The 20,277-nt window shown below is 40.5% G+C and overlaps 1 protein-coding gene across 3 annotated transcripts in view; it reads right to left on the bottom strand.

Annotated features, from left to right (window-relative positions):
* Positions 1 to 1,236: 1,236 nt before the first annotated feature.
* EXT2 (exostosin glycosyltransferase 2) overlaps positions 1,237 to 20,277 on the bottom strand; it is an 87,569-nt gene continuing 68,528 nt past the window's right edge. For 2 of the 3 annotated variants that reach the window (XM_035115986.3, XM_035115977.3), the window contains exons 11-14: positions 13,008 to 13,151; positions 11,173 to 11,301; positions 9,995 to 10,077; positions 1,237 to 5,388 (exon numbers count right to left, since the gene is read on the bottom strand). In XM_035115986.3, coding sequence (XP_034971877.2) covers positions 5,250 to 5,388; positions 9,995 to 10,077; positions 11,173 to 11,301; positions 13,008 to 13,151 — 495 coding nt within the window. In that variant the 3' untranslated portion in view covers positions 1,237 to 5,249. The remainder of the gene's footprint in view (positions 5,389 to 9,994; positions 10,078 to 11,172; positions 11,302 to 13,007; positions 13,152 to 20,277) is intronic. The other variant, XM_088669113.1, reaches the window with a different exon arrangement.

Below are 20,277 nucleotides of genomic sequence, written 5' to 3'. Positions count from 1 at the left end.
TTTGAAAAATACACAAATCACATATATCCCCTCTATATTTCTGTTTCCTCAATTGGCCTTGCTTTTCTCATCTCTATCCTTGAGCAAAGTACAGGCAAGCAAAAAAAAACCCTGGATTTAAATTATGTCCCACCAACTTCAATAGCTGTTAAGTATCAGGGAATGTTGATTTAAAAATAAACTAAATGGGCTTTAATTTGTGCTTCCTTTTGAGGTTAATTCATTTCTAGTGTTGATTGTGAATGGGTGGGGAAGGGAAGTTAGAATCACATTAACACTATAGATTACATACCGGTACCAATGTCTGGAAGTGCAAAGCTGCAGTGACTGTGAATATTGTGCACTGGTTAAAAAAATAAGGCATGTGCCCTAAATCCCAGGTTCAAATGTTAGTTTAGCCTGTAGTCAGATGAGGTGGCCCTTTGACAAGCTACTGCCTCTCAAGCCACAGCTCCATACCTGTAATGTAGGAGCGGGGAAACGGTGGCTCTCCATTTAATGCTCGCCACCAATTTCCATCGTATCCCATGGCTAAGGCCACAGGGTCACCACCCTTGCTGTAATGGGATACTAGCCTATCTTACAGGGTCTGTGAAAGGATTACAGCAGTACCTTGCTATACCAAACATCAGCTAGCAGCAAGAAAGGGCCATCTACCTTGTATCTACTTTGTATGGTTTTAGTTTAGTTTTAAATGTATTTGCTGCTTTTGTGTTTAACCGTTTGAAATTAGCTGCAGTGCACATCACATTGAGACAGTTGTTTAAAAGTTGATTAGAAAATCAATGGTGATGATGGTAATTTCTAACCTCTTACTCTGGGATATAATGCCAGTTGAGCTGCCACCTGAGCCTTGTATGGTACACCATGTTCAAGACCCTCAGTTTTCTCACCCGTAGAATAAAAACACCTGCTTCTGAAAAAAGATGCGGTATCTATAATACATAATAAAATGATTTGCTGAAACCCACCAGATGCTTGAAGAGTTGATATTTTTAGAAGATTCAGTGTAGATTTTGTTTTTGCTTATTTTGTTTTGTTTTGTTTTAAGAATCAGAGTAGAGCTGCTACAACCCACAGTAAATTTTTCCATGTGTAAAACAGAACGTACACACTTTGGCATATTTTCTTTTAAAATACTTCCCCGCCCCCAAATCACAAGTCATCTTTGATATATTGTTAAGATTACTATCCCCTCAGGTTGTACAATCAAGAGAATATATTGACTCAGGCACATTGTATTTACAAATGTTTTAATTTTAAAAAAGAAAACGCATTTACACACACACAGGGGGAAAGTGGTCCCTGGACAATGTCATTAAAGAATGCTAACAGACAGAAGGGGGAAAAAAGGTTCCCAATATAAATGCAGCTGTGAAATGTTTTAGGACCATACCTGTGACACATTTTACTGGTTGAAGACTTTTATTTTAAAAAAGCAACCTTCAGTGGAACTCCTTCAAAGACAAAGAGTGTTTGTTCACTTCTGAAATCTAGGTGGGTAGAAAGGGATATTTCAGACTGCTTCTGAATTTTTTCACATTAGGCAGCAGCAAATGTGAGTGTACACTCATTTTGCTACTGAGTGTACACTCAACAAGGAGCTGCAGCTTATCACAGCTCCCTGACAAAAGTACAAACCCATTTACTGCATTCACATTTTTCACTTTCAGATGTGCAGTTAACTAACATTTAGTGTACACCTTTAAAAAATGCCATGTGTGAAATGAGATTCCATTTGCCAATCAGAATTCCACTTAGTGCAAATCTGATAAGTTTATCTTCCAGTTGATAAACCTGTGGCAGTGGGTACAATTGCCCTCCCAGTTATGTACGATTTGCCTTTATGAAAATATGCATTAATGTACTACAGCCGAGATACACACATTTAGGGTGATAATATGATGACACAGAAACCCTTGCGGGAAAAAGGGGAGGCTCACGTAAGAGACTTCTTCAGCATACTTGATTCAATATACAGAACATCTACAAGATGTATGGGACTGTAGCGATAGCTATGCTGAATCCTGACTGTCCAAATGGGAGATGGATCTCGTAAAACCTGACTCAGCAGTGGAGCAAAAAGAGCAGCTCTTGGACTCAAGAGATGAATATGTAATATATCAAAAACATGGGTCAAATGAAAGTGTGGATAAACCCGAAGACTGGAAGTCAAGAACTATCAGTAGCGCAAAGAGGACTCGCCAAGGGTGACATCTTGAAAGGTAACATTGAAACATCACCTTTTCCAGGAAAAAACAACAGCGCTTCCATACAGTCGGAACAGGATGTTTCAGGTTGGAGATCCTGGTAGTGTATCAGAAACGCCTAAAGAATATACTGATCTAGTAACATTTGAGAAGGTAACTAGTAAACCATGGTTGAGATATCCACATCCTTATCATAGTTTAGGAAATGTGGGTTGTCAAAGAGGTGAGATAAAGAAGCAGAAACTGTCAAAGATGGCTGGTGGTTAAATGATGAAACAGATAAATTGATTGGTTATGAAATGAGTCCTATAATGAAACAAAGGTTTATGAATTGTTAAGTGTCTTATAATCTCTGGCACTTAGGGAATAAATATTCTTCCTTATGTTAAAAATATGTATCTGGTCTTGTTTGCAATTTTGCAAAAAAATGGAAAGGAAGTCAGGGTAATCATTTATCCTAACTTTACACCTAGTTTAAACTGGTGGACACAAAAACCTTCTAATGACAGAAGTATTGTGAAATAATTTTTACAATTAAGAGCAACTAATTGCTATAGCCAAACTAAGGCTTTGTGAATGGGGGCAGGAATTAAAAGGGCATAAAACGTTGCAAAGATGGGCACAGATTCTGCAGCAGTTCAGCTTAAAAGGAGAGCTTATCCCAAATAAAGAAAATCAAATTGCGGAACACCAATATATGTAGGATAACTTTTTTAAGAACTTGCACACTGTATTCCTAAGAATGGAAATGGAAGGTTTTTTTAAACTATAAGGGCAGGGATGATAGTTTATAATGAAACATACATAAAAAGTAGTTAGATTGTTGAGCTTAAGTTCTCACTGGTAGAAAAAGAGAACAGCCCACTCTCACTTGCTTTGTAGTGACCGCTGATAAATGCTGCACCAAGGAAAAGAGAACCAGCTTAGATGAAGCACTCTGAAACCAGAAGGAAGGAGAGTCCTTTGCCCACTATCTCACTCATATGCAAAATTAGTTCCTTTTGCAAATCAGATTCTACTGAAGAGTTCTTTGTGGCTCAAAATAAAGCTCCTGATGTTTTGAAATAAGCAAATCCTTCATCATCTATCATTATTTTCTACTCAAAGATATAGCAGAGGATGCAACCTGGGAAACTTTAGAAAAAAATACATAAGAAAAACCTGTCTTCCCTGATGAACGGAATAGTCTATAACTCCCTGAGAGTTTGAAGTTGAAACACCCCCTTCCAGCCAGTGTTCTATCAGTATCACCCTGACAAGGAGCAAGCCCTTTTTTCACCAGGATACTCGGGGGGGGGGTCTATGCAATTCTCAATTTCTTTCATTCAGTCTCACGTGACAAGGATGAAAAAGGTTCCTAATCTCCCAAAAGGCATCAAACTGGAACGCCATACTGTTGGTGCAAAGAGGAAAACTCTTTCCTCACCTAGATGAACATAAACTCATGCCAACTATCTTTAGTTTGGGTATTAGCTGCTGCTGTGCTAGCTCAAGAGAAAAAGAAACTCAACATAAATCAATCTATACATGTTATTCCAATTAACTTCTGGTAAAGAGTTCTGTGCAATTCAAAAGCATGTCTGTTCATTCCTTAGTCCAGCTCATTCTGATGCACCACTTTAACTATTTTGTATGTGCTTTCCCATCACTTCCTCTACTGACTGACATCGTCTCCAGGATTTCAGATAGGAGTCTTTCCCTGTTTTATGTTGAGATGTCAGGGATTGAACCTGTTTGCATGTAAAGCATGTGTTGTATTATTTGTTTATTAGAAATTGTAACAGAAGTGCTAACCCTGCACTGTATAAAAAAAACCACCAAAATACAGTAAAACATACAAAGCGTTTTCATTAAAAAGTGCCAACAAATTCCAATCTGTGAATAGGTTTGTCCTTCTGGGAAGGCCTGCAGAAATAAACTAGGTTTTGTGTACAAGTACAGGTGGTTGGTGACTGACTGCTTTCAATGGGAAGCACATTCTACTGAACTGTGGTCCTTTATGGGGCAGTGAATGGATTTTAATTATCTTGTGGACAGTGAATTTTACGTACTAACACTTTGTGTGTAGCTTTGAGATAGTGGCTGGTCAGAAAAGTTTGCTTTTTATTCGCTGTGAATATACTTCATACCTGCACAATCCAAAAGAGAAAGTGAATTTCTCTCCAGAAACATGTTTAAGAATCAGAACATGGCATGTTGTTTCCTAAGCAAAGTTTCAAAGTATCAACTGTATTTGTTTAGATGCTGCATAGGTTTTTGTCTTCTTGACCATGTGCCTCTGAACTGAAAAAAATGTTTCAGCATAGTAAGAAAAGGGGACTGAGGCTGGTCAAGCATGCAGTCTTCTCTTCTGTGAAAACAAACATGAAATGTGCTCACATTCATGAAGTAGTAATTTGAGTAAAGGAAATGATTTATTTTACTCCAATTGCTGTCTCCCCGCCCCCTGTATATGTCTGGTGTCATACCCATCTTCTTTTCTAATCTTACTCAACAACAACAAAAAAACCACCCTAGCATATCTGCAGAAGAGTTAATGCTAATCACAAATCTCAAAGGCTCCACGTAAGCCAGGCTTGCATAGACGAGAAATGTGGGGTCTATGAAGCAAACGCAGAAAGCAGCTCTTAGGAGAGATAGCAGTGTTTTCCACAATAGATTCCACAATGGATTTAAGTGACAACCAATGGCCCTTAGAGAAAAAATATTTGTGTGTGTGTGTGTGTGTGTGTAAGATTCTGTATTGTTTGTGCTTAACTCTTTGTCATGATGTAAGATCTGTAGAACAAATAAATATTTGTATGGCATTTCCGTAGACCTACATAGCAAGGCGGCAGCAGCAGCATCATGTGGTTTGATTCTTTGCCCTGTGTTAAGAATCTTGTTGTCCATGGAAAAAGCTTGAATTACACCACGAGAGAGGCACCTCTGCATCCTCTTTGCAATACGACCAGGAACTCTTCTCCGAGGCCTGATGCTCGGCACCAGTCACTGTTTGTGTATTGGATCCCAATATCCAATTGGCCCTGTGCCTATTCTTTACAAGCTTCCAATGTTAGGAAAACTTTTCAGTTTTTCAGGGAAGTCATCTTTGTACAAGACTGGATCTGCCCGGTGTTCCACCACTTTCAGAGGCATGGTCCCAAAGACAGAGGCAAACTTGTTAATGCATTCAGACCTACGGAAAGAAACAATTGCATTGCTTAGCAACAGATCCGCTTCACTATAATATGCTAAGTTTAGCTATGCACCTACTATCCAGCTTACTATAACTTAATTTTCTCTCAAAACACTGGGTGCCAATGTGGACTTTTTACATCGTTTGCTTTTTTTTTTTTACACTATAGAGTGGGTACATAGCTTGGTGGTGCTTCTGGATCCTTTGCTGTTGATTGAGGCTCAGATGGCCTTGGTGGCACAGAGTGCCTTCCATCAGTTTCATCTGGAGGCTCAGCTGTGCCTCTATCTGGGCAGGGATAGCCTAACCACTGTTGTTGATGCTCTAGTAGTCTCTAGGTTGGATTACTGCAATCTGTTATACGTGGAGCTGCCTCTGAAGGAAACTTCAGTTAGTGCAGAATTTCCGCAAGACAGTTTAAGCATATAAAACCAATCCTGGCCCCAACAGGACCAATCAATTTCTAGGTCCAATTCAAAATGCTGTTTGTGAGCAATAAAGCCTTAAACAATCCAGGACAGCAATAACTTGCAGAACGCCTCCCCTCATTTGAACCAGCTTGAACCCTGAGCTGATCATCTTAGGTCAGGAAAGTAGCAACACAAGAACAGGCCTTTTCTGTGGTGGCTCCTCATTTGTAGAATGCTCTCCCCAAAAAGCATTACCTAGCACCAACACTGTATTATCTTTAGGCACCAGGCAAAAACTTTTCTCTATAACTTGGCCTTTGCCCTTTAACTATATGTAGCCTTTAAATGTGGGGTGCTTTTAAAGTACAGGAATTTGCAAAAAAAAAACCCCCACAAAAAACAACAACCCTCCAATGATTCAAAGAAATACAGGTCTTATAGTATTCCCTCATCCAGAAAGCCCCCTCTCCTGTCCACTGAGGTGCATTAGCCCAAAACTGTATTTAAACTTCAGATTTTAAGCGCTTTGGTAGCTCACACCTCCAACAGAACCCCCTATTTGCTCTGCGATCTTATGGATAAAGCTTTCTGCTTCCCTAGACCACAGACCAAAGAATGGGCAAGGAATGCTGTAACCTTGCAGGTACAGGATTCTAAGGAGAGAGCTTAACTCTCACACAGAAGACACATCCCGCTATCCCTGACTTTGCACACCACTTGCTCCTAGATCAGGTATACTCCCTCCCTTCTTTTTTCTCCTGTAGGAAATTATCACACTCAGTCTTCAGGCTTGGGTACTTAGGGACTCTCCTTTACTCTCAGAATTAAGGTGTGCATCTGTAATCTTGCTGTCTGAAGATCCTAGTTTTCCCAGAGCTGTACATCAAATACATGTGGGTGGTGAGCATACAAGTGGGTTCGGAGGAGTCACTGTGTAAGTTGTAGGAAGTACCATAAAGGGGCCATTGGCACCTTAAACCTAGCAAACTATATTGCATGCCTTTTCCTACTTCGTCAGATGCACAAAACAGGAGGCGGAGCCTCATACCATATAGGATTTGGCAAAGATGTGAAGCTCTTTGACTGAAGCATTTAATCGTAGCAAAAAGAAAGGAGATGCTGTCAGCTGCACATTTCCACAGAGGTCAAAGATTCCCTATTCCCTCCCCACCAGAATTCCAGGCATTCTTAAAGCAATGTACATGCTGTAAACTAGGGCGGATTAGCTGCCAACATAGCTCTTAAAGAGCCACTGTCAGGTTGAATTTGGCTCAGAACAGGCCTTGCAAAAATAAGCAGTTAAGAAACCAAAAGGCATTCTGAAATAGTTCTTAGATTTTTTATTTTATTTTAAAAATTCCCTGGAAACAGGGTTTCCCCTAAAAACAAACAAGCATTCTCTTTAGGGTCTCTACAGCACTGATTGTACTTGAGAGCTTGAAATACAACATTACTTTAAAACCCAAACCTGAAACTGACTGGTTTATTTTCATTGTCCAACTGAGTGAAATAAAGTATCCATATTTAATAATATTGGATTTTACCCCATCTCCCCACGGGGTTAGCAGTAAGTAACAGAACAAATTTATCTGAAAGAATATAACTGTTAGAACTCTGATGTCTATAAGGTACCCTGGTAAACTGTGCTGGATGTTTAACATACTAAGTTCCAATGACCATGCTAATACAAAGGGTGCAAAAACTCATTCAATGTCAGATAGTGGGGAAACAGTTTTATGATGGGGAAAGTAAGGAATTGGGTGGTGAAAGTAGCAAGGGAAGGAAGGGCATGACAATTATGATTAAGTGGTCAGTAAGCTGAGGGAAGCAAGAAAAAGTTGCCATGGAGGATGATGACCATTGTGGGGTATTAGTGTCCATTCCATAAGGCCAATAGAAACTTTTAAAACTTTTCACTAGCTTGAAATCAACAATGCCTATAAGTCTGTAATCATTAGAACTGGTAACATGGATTTCCAAAACAGACAAAAACATAAGCGCTAGGATACTAATATTGTGCGCAGTATATTCAGTCTGATACCTGCAAAATGAACACACAAATACCGCATGTATGAAGTGCACCACCCTGTGCTCCTTTGGTACGCAGGCCGACTAAATAATAAGAATAATGTCAGTACAGCAGCTCTTTTAATACCCTGTATGAAATTAATGTCAACTTGATATTTGGGGGAGGGGATCTGCATGATAAAAGCTATTGACAGAAATGAAAATTAAATGATATCCCGTAAACACAATGGACATTAAAGCCAAATGTGCTTTCTACCCTTAAAGGCATGAACGACACATCTGGATCAAATATGATGCATCAGCCCAAAATGATGGGAGAAACATGACTAGTACCACTGAAGACAGAACAGGCCCGTTCACGCACCCAACACCCACATTGGATGATTCTCATAACTATTATCTCATCCATATATGCTGTGGAAGTGGTGCGGATGAGGAATTTAAGTCTACAGCAGTAGAACCATACCTAAGCCTGAAAATCTGAGAAGCCAGGTATGAGAACGTAAGAAGAGCCTGCTGGCTCAGGCCAAACCTACCCAACCCAGCACTCTGTTCTCACAGTAGAAAACTAGATGCCCATGGGAAGCCTGTGTGCAGAAGCTGAGCACAACAGCACTCACCCAACCAACCAACCTGCGATTCTCAGCAACCGGTATGTAGAGGCAATATTGCCTCCAACACGGGAGGTAGAACACAAAATAAGATCTCTAAGCCACGGACAAGAGGATTCAACCTATGATATTAAACTGAAAATGAAGAATACTGTGCAACTAGTTCTTGCCTCTGAATCCTCTAAAGTTAGTGCAGTCCTGTCTTAAGACTGCTTGGAAGGAAAGGTTTCTCTCAAAATTAACACAGGTTAGGGCCTGGTTAAAATGTGGAACGTAGTGCCACGCAGGTGACAGCCTAGTTTGTTCATTGACAAGACTCATGATGAGAGTGTCAGAGGGCCCACACAGGAGGAAAAGGATAAGGTTCATTTCACATTTAAAGTTCCCAAGGAATCCACCCCCTTCAATTGGAAACTATTCTAATCTATAGCATAAGATGTCATGATTAAGTAGTACTTCCTGATGGCTTTTCCTGAATTTAATCCCCTTTTTTCATATTATATATCCTTGTGCCACCCAAAATAACTTATCACCATGCTTGGTGTTTACATTCTTAAATACCTGAAGACTTATACCTATTTAGTAATTTCTTATCGAGGCTATATATATTTGTCTTAATCTCTTCTCATAAATCAGTCCTTTAGACAGCCTGTGACAGTGCCCACTTCACCAGTGATCTCTTAACTTCTCAGTAAAACATGCCGATGGGAAGAGCACAAAGTGAACACAAAATATCCCTATTGTGATAGTTGCAAGGCATTATAATGGAAGGAGTGTGTAGATGTCATGGTAAGTGTGCTTTAAATAGCTACTTCTCTTCTGACTGGGTGCCCTTCTATACAGAATTACAGAGCTCAGGATTCTGAAATGTAACACAATAGGTAATTTGTTTGCACTATAATACTGTTCCTCCCAGTTACTCTCATTTAGAAGTGTGCATTTCAGATTATTCTTCATATGACATATTTTCCCTCTCTTATGGCAACATAGACTTGACCGTTAAGGCCTGTTGAAATCAGTTCAATATCACTAAATCCTATTTCAAAAAGTAGCAAAATATGATTTTTAATGGAGTCATCAATGGACTATGAAAGGAGATATGCAAAAGGGGAGCATGTTTTACTTCTATCTGCTTTCATGCTAAAATACTAGCGCAGGATGCACCTCCAAAGCCTTGAGCTCAGATAATTCTCTTTTTCTTATACACATTTTATTTCTGGTTTTCTGTCATTCCAATAAGTTCATCATTTTAATTTACTTGAAACAATTCTATTATTGCTTGACATGCCTTCTTATTAAGCACAAGGATGCCTGTGCTCATATGTGTGTATAATACATATTCAAACCCAACAGACCTGCTGGGCTCGGGATGCAATCAGCTAGCTTCTCAGCATAAGTAACAGGCAAGTTGTCTCATGCTAAAACTGCCTTTGCAAATTAGATTTGTGTAACCAGGTTTTTGTAAATAAAAGCAGTGAATGATTTGGTTCTAACTTCAAAGACTCTGGTGGATTAAGCACTGGGAATAATGGCAAGGGAACAGAATGGGACACTCACCTTTCCACCATGTGTGTCTGGTCTAGTGATAACCCATCAATAGCTGTGCATTCTGGACATTTGAATTTCTTTCTTGGGGTCACCTGTGCAAAGCCAACACAACATTGTCACAGCACAAACATTAATCCCCGCATTCAGAAATGCAGCACAGTGCCCTTGAACGTATCTGTACTGTAAGTCAAACCCTCGAAGGAAGGGGGGGAACCCATGCCACTTAGTTCCATCTGGCCCAGCTGACTGCAAAACTCACAGTGACCCAATAAAAAAATGCTTGGAGGGGTTTTGCCTTCTGTAAGTGGAAAGTAGTGGCGATGACAAGCTCCTTAATTCCTGTTTAATGACTGTTTTCTCACTGCCAAGGTCCCTGTATAAACACCATTTGTTCTTGCAGCCATAAGAGCGATGAAATATAGCTTCCCATACTTCACCGTAACCTTAATCCAACAGACACACTTTGCTCACTTAATAGCTGACTGGCAAACTCTGCGAGGCTCTCCCAACTGCACCGAGGTGCCAAATGACTCTGCAGTGCCCTTGCACAGTTCAGAAACTCTCACAGCAAACACACACACTTTATCTTCTAAGGCTTTTCTAGGAAACACAGCCACCGGTCTGGATAAATGATGATGGACAGGCAGGAAAGCAGACCTTGCTAATTGAAGTAATGCCTGGAGGCCTCTAAATCTCATTCCGAGTTGACACACTTTGAAATGAGCAGACAAAGTGAACATCCAGGCCAAGGAAATGTGTTGAAACATGTCAGGAAATTAATTCAGGGATAAAAGTTCATTTAAAAACTGATCTTGCAATTAACATTCCTGCAATTAGCATTCCTATAAATCAGCTGTTGCCAGTTAAGATAGACAGGGATGGATCGGGTTGGACATGTTTCCCCCCTTTTAATTTTGCTCAGTGATTTGAACAAAAAATGTTTAACTTGCTCTCCTCTCCACATACACACACCCCACCCAACACAACATTTGTCTGGTCAGAATGATCACAGCTAATGGGATCACTCTGTCTCTCAGCCTAATCTACTCTACAGGGTTATTGTGAGGGATAACCTGTACATTTGAGTTCCTTGGAGGAAGGGTGGGATAAAAAAATGGCATGAATAAAATACATGCATGGCACTACAACATTACCAAGTCGGAGAGAACAGCTGAAGCAAAGCTTACCTTAATGACCGCTTTTCCAGTAACATTGGCCACTAGAAAATTCATGGCAATGTCCTCACAATTCATGTGAGCATCCACCCAGTTCTTGATGTCCCCAGGCATTTTGTATGTGTACAAGTAGTTAAAATACTGCAGAAAGGAAAAACAATTTGAGGAAATATAGGCAAGCTTTGTGCATATTTGCTACAGTTACAGGTTTCCTAAGCCATAAAAAAAACCAAGACAGGTTTGAACTGGAATGGGAGTTAAGTGGTGGGCAGGTTCCATTGGGAATTAACAGAGGTTTGCACAAAAAAATTATGCCACATCCTTGCAGCAGTCCCTCTAATAAATAAATAAATTAATAATAATAATAATAATAATAATTTATTTATACCCTGCCCATCTTACTGGGTTTCCCCAGCCACTCTAGGCAGCTTCCAACAGAATATTAAAATACAATGATTCATCAAATATTAAAAGCTTCCCTATACAGGGCTGCCTTCAGATGTCTTCTAAAAGTCCGATAGTTATTTATTTCTTTGAAATCTGATGGGAGGGCGTTCCACAGGGTGGGTGCCACTACCGAGAAGGCCCTCTGCCTGGTTCCCCATAACTTCGCTTTCACAGTGAGGGAACCACCAGAAGGCCCTCGGAGCTGGACCTTTCAGGTTGGCCTTTGCATCATTGGATGGAACCAACTGTATTTTATGATTACTTTTATTTTATACATGCTCGGAGTACCTCAGTAGACAAACAAAATGGAATTAATAATAAAATTAGAATTAAAATTAGAATAATAAAAAGTAAACAAATGCATAATAAAAATAAAACAGCAGAAAAATAAAATTGGAGGGCGTGCGTGCGCTCCAAAAGACAGGTGGCATTTTAAAATACCTTTTATTTAAAAAATGTAAAAGTGTGCCACAGAGAAAGTGGGCGCTAAAGGAGTGTACTCCAAAGATGGGCATGCCACTACTGGAAAGGCTGTCATTGGTCACCACTATGGGGGCAACTGGAGAAGGACTTGTGAGGATTAGCGCAGTACACAAGCAGGTACATGGGAGCAGGCAGCCATGAAGATACAAATCCACTAGAGGTGTATCATGCCCAACATGTATTCCCACCCCACTGTTCTATTCCCTCATCTCTTCAGTAGCTTAGATACTTGATCCAACATGGCATTTTAAAATGGCAAGCCTCAATTTGAACTTGCTGGACCAACTAAAGTCGTGCCTTGGTTTTTGAACAGAATGCGTTCCGGAAGTCCGTTCAACTTCCGAAATGTTCAGAAACCAAGGCGCGGCTTATGGTAACACAATCATTACCTCATCATTCCACTCTAAATGTTGCTCAAAACCTTTTTTTTTGGTAATCTTAATTGTGCCAGTAGCCTAGATCCAAAGAACCAGCACCACATGGCCATAAAATGTCTGGGCTTGAGCTACTCAAACACAGTGAACTTCCTTATGTCGCACAGTGAACTTCTTTCAAATCAATGAATCTTTCAAAAGCATTTTTAAAATATGGAATGTGCCATTCAAGGGCAAAGAGATGAATAAAAATAGCCACTTGTATGCAAACATATTAGCCTTTCCCCTATGCTGAAAAACCCATAACATTATACCCCCAAGTCTGTATCCAAATATTCCAAACAGAGAGACATTTTATTCAAAGGGATGCACCAACAGAATGTGGCTTCTTTCTCCTTCATATCTGCCTTTACCAGCACATTTGAGGAAGATCACCAATGCCTGCATTATGCTATAACGTGTCTACCATCAACTACTGATATACAAGGCTCTGTCCCTATGCCACATGCAAATCCACCACTTCAGAATTATGTCACATCTTACCTTGTGGTAAAACGCTGCTCCTGTGAGCACCATTGAAACTTCATTGGTCCACTCCGACTCATATTTCCACTTGCTTGTTTCATGGTCCCACAAATGTAGGCGACCAGGATATCCAACAAGCCGGTCAGGGAACTCTCTCCATACCTGCAGAGTATAACTGAGGTGTTACGCTAACAGTATTCACCGAAAAGCTGGACAATTTGGCTTAACAATATTGTTTACCCCCCCCCCCAGAAAATAACAGTTATAGATTAATACGGAGTGTCTGCCACAGGTTACAATGGTGTAAATCAGAACTCCCCTGGCCAACCTCCCCCTCCCCACTTTGTGATCTTTGCTTCAGCAACTGCTCTCTCCTTGGGCCTTTTTGAAAGCAGTTGTTGTTGTTGTTGTTGTTGTTGTTGTTGTTGTTGTTATATCTGTTCTTGTGGGAATGGTGTGTGTGGCCCCACCCCTACTGTGGCATCAACACTGCTGCTGCACCTTGCCCAACTCTGGTCTATAGCTAACTTTCAGTTGTCCCTGTGTTAACTTGGCAGTGGCTGCTAAATACCACTCTACTGCGCATCAATATAGTACAGGGATCAAGACTCTTCAGGCAGTCTGTCATCCTTATGGGATGTTATAAACAAGTGTCTTCGAAACATTTCAGTTGTTTTCTTGAGTTGTGTTAAGCAGCCATCTGCTTTCATTTCCCTTGCAAAAGGATTATTCGAGATTAAATGGTTGCTTCACACAACAGTCTTTCCTGGTGGCCTATTTCACTTTCTTCAATTCCTTTCACCTACCACATGCTCCCCCAAACAGCTTCAGATTTGACTGTTTTTCATTTCAGTCAGTAACCACAGTGACAGTTTGTGATACTCCATTTGGAGTGAGTAAAAAAAATATCCTAGTGACACAGTAATCTGAAACAATAAATTTTCACAAGAGTACTTCATACAATATGCACTTTCAAAAATGAAAAAAAGAATGTTTGTGCAAACACGGCTTATTATTACAAAAATAAACAGAAAACAATTTCAGCTTTCATGTTTAGACTTTGGACAGGCGGGTTAAGACAAATGCTTTGATCATAAGGTTAATAGTTTTTATATGGACAAATCTAGTAAAATCTAGTAGTTTTGTATGAATCATTTCCTAGTGTGGCTCAAGTCACTTCTGGATATACATGAGAACTTTTTTTATGTTTTTCAACAACTTTCTAGGTGCTTTGGTACCAGTACTGCTACAGTTTCTTTCCACTTGCCTTGTTCCTGGCACCTGGATACAATCAGGATGCTTATTCCTATCACTTCATTACTCTGCTAGCGACTACCAGATCAAAACACAAGCTGACAGGCATAGGGACAAGTCATCATTAATACACCCCTTAGCTTCTATACAGTGCTGGCTACATTACTCAAAGACACATTTCCCCGAGTGAGCAGGAAAGGAAAGATGCGCGTGCCCAATAATACGGTGGTACAAATTGCAGGTAGGCCATTTAAAGACAGAGGAAGTTCTATCTGTGAAGTGCATTGTTTAGTTATCTGTGGTTATAATTTACACACACACACACACACACACACACACACACACACACACACATGTGTATGTGTGAATATTTAAAAATAGCATGGGTGCTTCCCTTGCTTGGCACAAGCAATGCTACTGGCACTAATCAGACATTTAGGGATAATGTGACAGGTGTGCTTCACCTATGTACCACTGTTCACTACAGTGAGCACTGTAAAGCACAGAAGTTGTGTATGCCTGTAAGTAAATACTGAGAGGCAGTACGCCAGTGAAAAGAAGTTTCTGCAGAGGGAGCATACTCAGTGGAAGAGCACATGCTCAGCATCAGGAAAGTCCCAGGTTCAAGCCCTAGCATCTCCATTTAAGGGTGTCAGGTGATGGCAAGGACCTCATCTAGAGGCCCTAAAGGAGCACTGGAAGTCAAACAAGCCAGTTTGACTATTTGCCCCAATGCTGGGCAAATAGTCCAATCTGGTAAAATAGCAAGGGAGGGATGTTTCTGGCATGCCCTGCTTGTAAGCTTCCTAGAAACATCTGCCTGGCCACTGTTGAATGCTGGATTTGATGGAGCTTTTGGTCTGATCCAGCAGGGATATTCGTACGTTCTTGTAATATGTACCAATGGTAATTCATCTCTACTATTACCCGCAAGTGACAGGAGATGTGCATCTCCGCCTTGACGGTTCTGAGTGCTCGCCACATTAAACACTGTGATCACCAGTGTATTCACATTAAACATGACTGCCACATAATGTGTGGATCGGTTTTGACAGATCACAGTCAAAACATCAGAAACAATGGAAGAGCTAGCTAACTTCTCATGTGGTCAGTCTACATTTGGTGTCTCCATTTTCACTCTGATAATGCTTCTTGACTTATTTCATATGGTTTACATCCCGATAATTAAACCAAGACAGTTCTGATGAAAATGCACAAGAATCTTACACAAGAATCTTACTTGTCAAACCCAAAGATTCTCACCCTGTCTTTCTGCTCTTCAGGTCCTTCTTTCTCCCTGCTTTTAATGCTGCCAATCATACATTAGTGCCACAGAATCTGGGGTTTCACAGCTCAAACCTGGCCTGGTTTCATTTCTCAAACATTTTTCAAACATTCTTTTGGTGGCTTTCCCCTCTTCTCTACCCTTATTTTTTTATTTTGTTGGCATTGTCCAAGGATCTAGCACCAGTTCCCTATTTCTAACCCTATGGACCCTATAATGCAAAATGGGGACCAGCTCTCCTTGGCAGTCTCTATGATGTCCCAGCCTTCTCTTTGCCCTGCAGAAGTGTTGCTACAGTGTCACTGAGTTTGCGACTCTTTGCACCTACCAGTGCAAAAGTGTTGTGCCATAAAGGCAGATCAGATAATGAGAGGCCAGACAGGAAACTTAAGGGAAAACTTGGTGGGTTGTTGTTTTTTAAAGTACAGCTGTAGGGGAAGAGAAGAGATAATGGTTAAAGAGAGACTGGGGGGGAAAGCTGAAAATAGGCTGGCTCAGCTGTGAAGACAGTTTCAGCTGGCTAGCATAGTGCATGTACCGGTATTAAAGACTAAGAACATCACAAAACTCTGATGTAAACTGAAGTGTGTCTAATAAATGGAAGCAGAGGAAGGAACCAGGCAGTGAAATTGAAATAAAAACATTTTAAGGCTTATCATGCTAAATTAGATTATTTCAGAAAAATTATACAAGTTGCTTGTATAAGTATGATAAAGCTAGTCTAATTTAGCTTTGAAATATAAGGAGGCCTGTAGTATAGCTTATAAATTGACTTATTCATAAATTATCTCAAAATTACCCTGAGATGCTGGAGTTGTCCCACCTTTCTTTCTGCTCTGAAGCACCCAAAACATACTTATGTATAATACAATGATGGAGAAGAAATGAGAGGCTCCCTTAAGGATGGGCTATTTACTACTACTAAGTTAGGAACAGAGGCAAAACCCAGGTTCCATTCAGACATCACATTCCTTGCCTCCAAACCACAGTTTCATGACCAGAAATGTATAAAGATCGAGCTAGAATGGGTGATAAAGTCTGTGTTTTATTGCTAACTGGTGACCACATATAAAGGTAATCACATGCTCGTATGTTGAAGACAGCATACATTCTTCTATGAACAGTTAAGAAAATATACTCATAGGAAAGTTTTGAGTCTAAACTTTAGATTAATAGGGAAAACAGCTGTTGCTCATATAGGACATAGTGCTCGCTTTATTACCGTAGCAGAAGAATGGCAAAGTGTAAGTCCAGCAACTATATGTCGAAGAGCATTAGAACTAGGTAAAAACGACAACAGCAGCAGCCAAACATTTTTCCATACCTAGCTGACACACTTTGGCTTTGCCCCAGGCCTGACTTATTTTTGTATGAATATACAGGAAGTGTGCCAAGTTAAACCTTAAACAGCAAGAAGAGCAGAAATCTTTCGCTCAGCCTCAACAGACACCTAGCATTTATCATCAATGTAAAACATAAGCCTGCCTCAGGCATTCTATTCCCATGTAAAGCTCACAAGGAAGCAGGGATGAGCACAGTAAGTTCCCCCTTATCACCACCATGGCTTTTTCAGGGTTCTAAACTCTGTGGGGAGATGCCATGAGCGCATGAGGATCTCCACTTTGGGAGGTTGCCTTCCAAGTCTTGGACAAGGAATACGGTCACAGTGATGGGGGGGTAGGGCTCAGCATGCCTATCACCCCCTGTGTGTTGGTTTTACAAGCAAGCTGGGCTACAAGAACAAGCAAGAGTTATCCCTCTTTTTCAGCAGTGTACAGAAGCAGGCAGGGCTGAAGCCACTGGCTTCTCACACAGAACACAAGACTGGCAATTCCCAACACAGAGAGATAAACAGAGAGATTCATAAGCACTACAACTATTATTAAAGGTATATTTTGGGAGACAAAGAAACAGAATTAACTGTAATGAAACCTTCAAAGACAGCAATTATCAACCCCAAATTTTAAACACAGCCACGTCATGGTTAAAGAAAGGTAACTTCCAGCTGCATGCAGGTTGAAAATGGAAAATGTGGTTTAGAGCAAGACTGGTCTGCTTCGCCTTCATTTTCAAAAATTATGTTCAGCTGAATCCATGTTACATTTCTTTGCTCTTTTGCTTTTATCTTTCTTGTAAGGGGAACAGAAACAGCTGATGAATGGGTAGAAATGTTGTATAGCCCTAACTGTTTAAGAGCACAGAACACTATCTGTCAGTACTTCTGTCAACACAATGCTGAAAAGCTGTCCTCTTACTTCTCACAAAGCTTCCACTTCAAGTCACAGAGCCGTAGATATTCGCATGCCTCCTTAAATTAAACAGCACATAGGGGCTATATTGCTCTTGCTTCAGTAGCTTTGCACCATGCAATAAATCATTAGGGACCCTAATAGTTCACTTTTAACAAGTAAAAAAAATGTCTGACACTTTTGAGTGTTACTTTAATTTTTATGGCTGAAAGTGTACAGAGATCAAAGTAACCCCCCTTCTCTTCTTCTTTTTTTATAAAAAGCCTAATCGATACAGCCAGACAAGTCTGTGCTGCTACAAAGTTCAGCCACATGTTTAAACAAGGTCTAGAGAATAAGCAGAGGAAGAAAGTTACCAACATCACGTTTCCAAATGTTTCTCCTGACTGAAGCAAGGCACTTAAAAAAGAAACCCTCCTGGTAACATTATATGTTGCTACTGTTCCCTCAGAATTCCCTTGCAAACTGCTCAGAAATGCAACAGATACTTTCTTGGTGAAATACATAAACAGATAAATAAATTACCACAGGCCGAGGACAGGTTAAACATCTGGTAGCCAGCTCAGGCCTGTCAAGCAAGTCAAAGACACTCTGGCCCAGGGAAGATTGATCTGCAGTCACTGATTTGCGGGTTGAAGGTAGGAACTGTATTTATACACACTTCCCCTCATGCTCTTATAGAGGAAACAGCATAAAAAAGGAACTGCCACACTCTGGATGTTTGATTCAGTCCCCCCCCCCACGCCCCCCGGTTAATATTAAAAATTAGCATGGTTGTGCATTCGCCCAGATATGTTTTAGGGCTCTTTTCTATCCCATATGCATGGCATTGCCCTGGATTCTAGAATTATTCTATAAATTGGTGGCTGTTATGATTATTACTATTTTAAACACACTAAGAGAAAAACAGCTTTTGCAAGACTCAGATGTGTCTGCCAAATCAGAGGAGGCTCTGTCCAAATGGCAGCAAATTCACACAAAGACTATCCAGGCTGTTATTCAGGCAGTTCCACAATCCAAGCATCTGGCCAACATAAGTCAGGCAAATTAGGTAAAATGGACCCTGAAGTTCAAATGTGGGACTGGGAGTTACAGATCCCCAGTTCAGTCACTGAATCACTATATTGCCTTGAGAAACTAACGTAGCCTACTTAACATGAGCCACTGTGAAGTGATCTATATACGGAAAGGGTGGTCAGTGCATGTTTGGTATAATTTCTGATGTTCTTACATTTAAAGTGAAATATGAGCTGGAGCTTCCTCCTGCCCATCAGAACACGTGCCTAGTGGGCATCCTTAGGGGGCTTATATTGCACCCTTCTTTATGGCTTTTTGCCACCTTTTGGTCTGTCAAGTCACTGATGGTTCTTGCATTCTCCCAGAAAAAACAAATTTTACCTTTCTATCCTCCTCTCCTAAATGGTCTATATTATTACAATTTGTTGTAAGTTTTGATTTACTGAAACTAAGCCACACTTAGAATGCAAATTCTTCAAGTACACAAAAACAACGCATATACAGATACTCCAGCCAATTCCCCAGATTACAGCTGCTTCACCATGCCCTTTTCCAGCAGTCCAGACACATGAGATTATTTAGCCAAGTCTACTCAAACCAACATGCCACAGTCCTCTTGGAGACTTGCCCAAGGAAACGGCTTATTTGAAAGTAGTCCCATGTCAAGAGCTCTCTTCTTTCTGAAAGCTTGTGTGTCAAAGGAAAAATTATCCTCTGTCCTTCTTCCTGGTGTGTTCTGAACCAGCTACATGTTCATTTATCTAGCCTTCCATTGTGAATACACAGCTGTTCTGTACTTGTCCACACTCCTGTTTGGGTGCAACCTTCCATCCTCCATGTTTCCCCAAAAGAAGAAAATATAAACCTGGATGCTCATATAACTGCTAATCCCCATGGGAGAACCTCCCTGTCTGGAGACACATATGGCATACTTAAATCTATTTTTTCCACATATATTTTATTATTGTTTAAGTCAGTATGTCAATTGTCAAACCAACTCCATATAATGTCAACTGTCTTAAGCTTATTCTTCATAATTATGGAGGAAAATCTAAAGAGCACTTTTGTACTAAGCTACTGTTAGTACTGTTGTACTAAGCTACTGTTGCTCGGTCCCAGCTCCTGCCAACCTAGCAGTTCGAAAACACATGAAAGTGCAAGTAGATAAATAGGTACCGCTACAGCAGGAAGGTAAATGGCGTTTCCGTGCGCTGCTCTGGTTCACCAGAAGCAGCTTAGTCATGCTGGCCACATGACCTGGAAGCTGTATGCCGGCTCCCTCGGCCAATAATGCGAGATGAGCACTGCAACCCCAGAGTCGGTCACGACTGGACCTAATGGTCAGGGGTCCCTTTACCTTTACTGTTAGCTCACCCACTCCTTTCTCATTCTTCCTTAGTTCCTTACTTGAGGATCCAGACCATCTCATTCCCCTCTCTGCCACATAAAACAATATCCCTCTCTTATTAAAAAGACAACAACC

This window comes from Zootoca vivipara, chromosome 1, assembly GCF_965207765.1.
Source record: "Zootoca vivipara chromosome 1, rZooViv2.hap1.1, whole genome shotgun sequence".
Lineage (NCBI taxonomy): Eukaryota > Metazoa > Chordata > Lepidosauria > Squamata > Lacertidae > Zootoca > Zootoca vivipara.
Note: the sequence above shows the minus strand (reverse complement) of the source record. Positions and strands in the feature narration are given on the sequence as shown.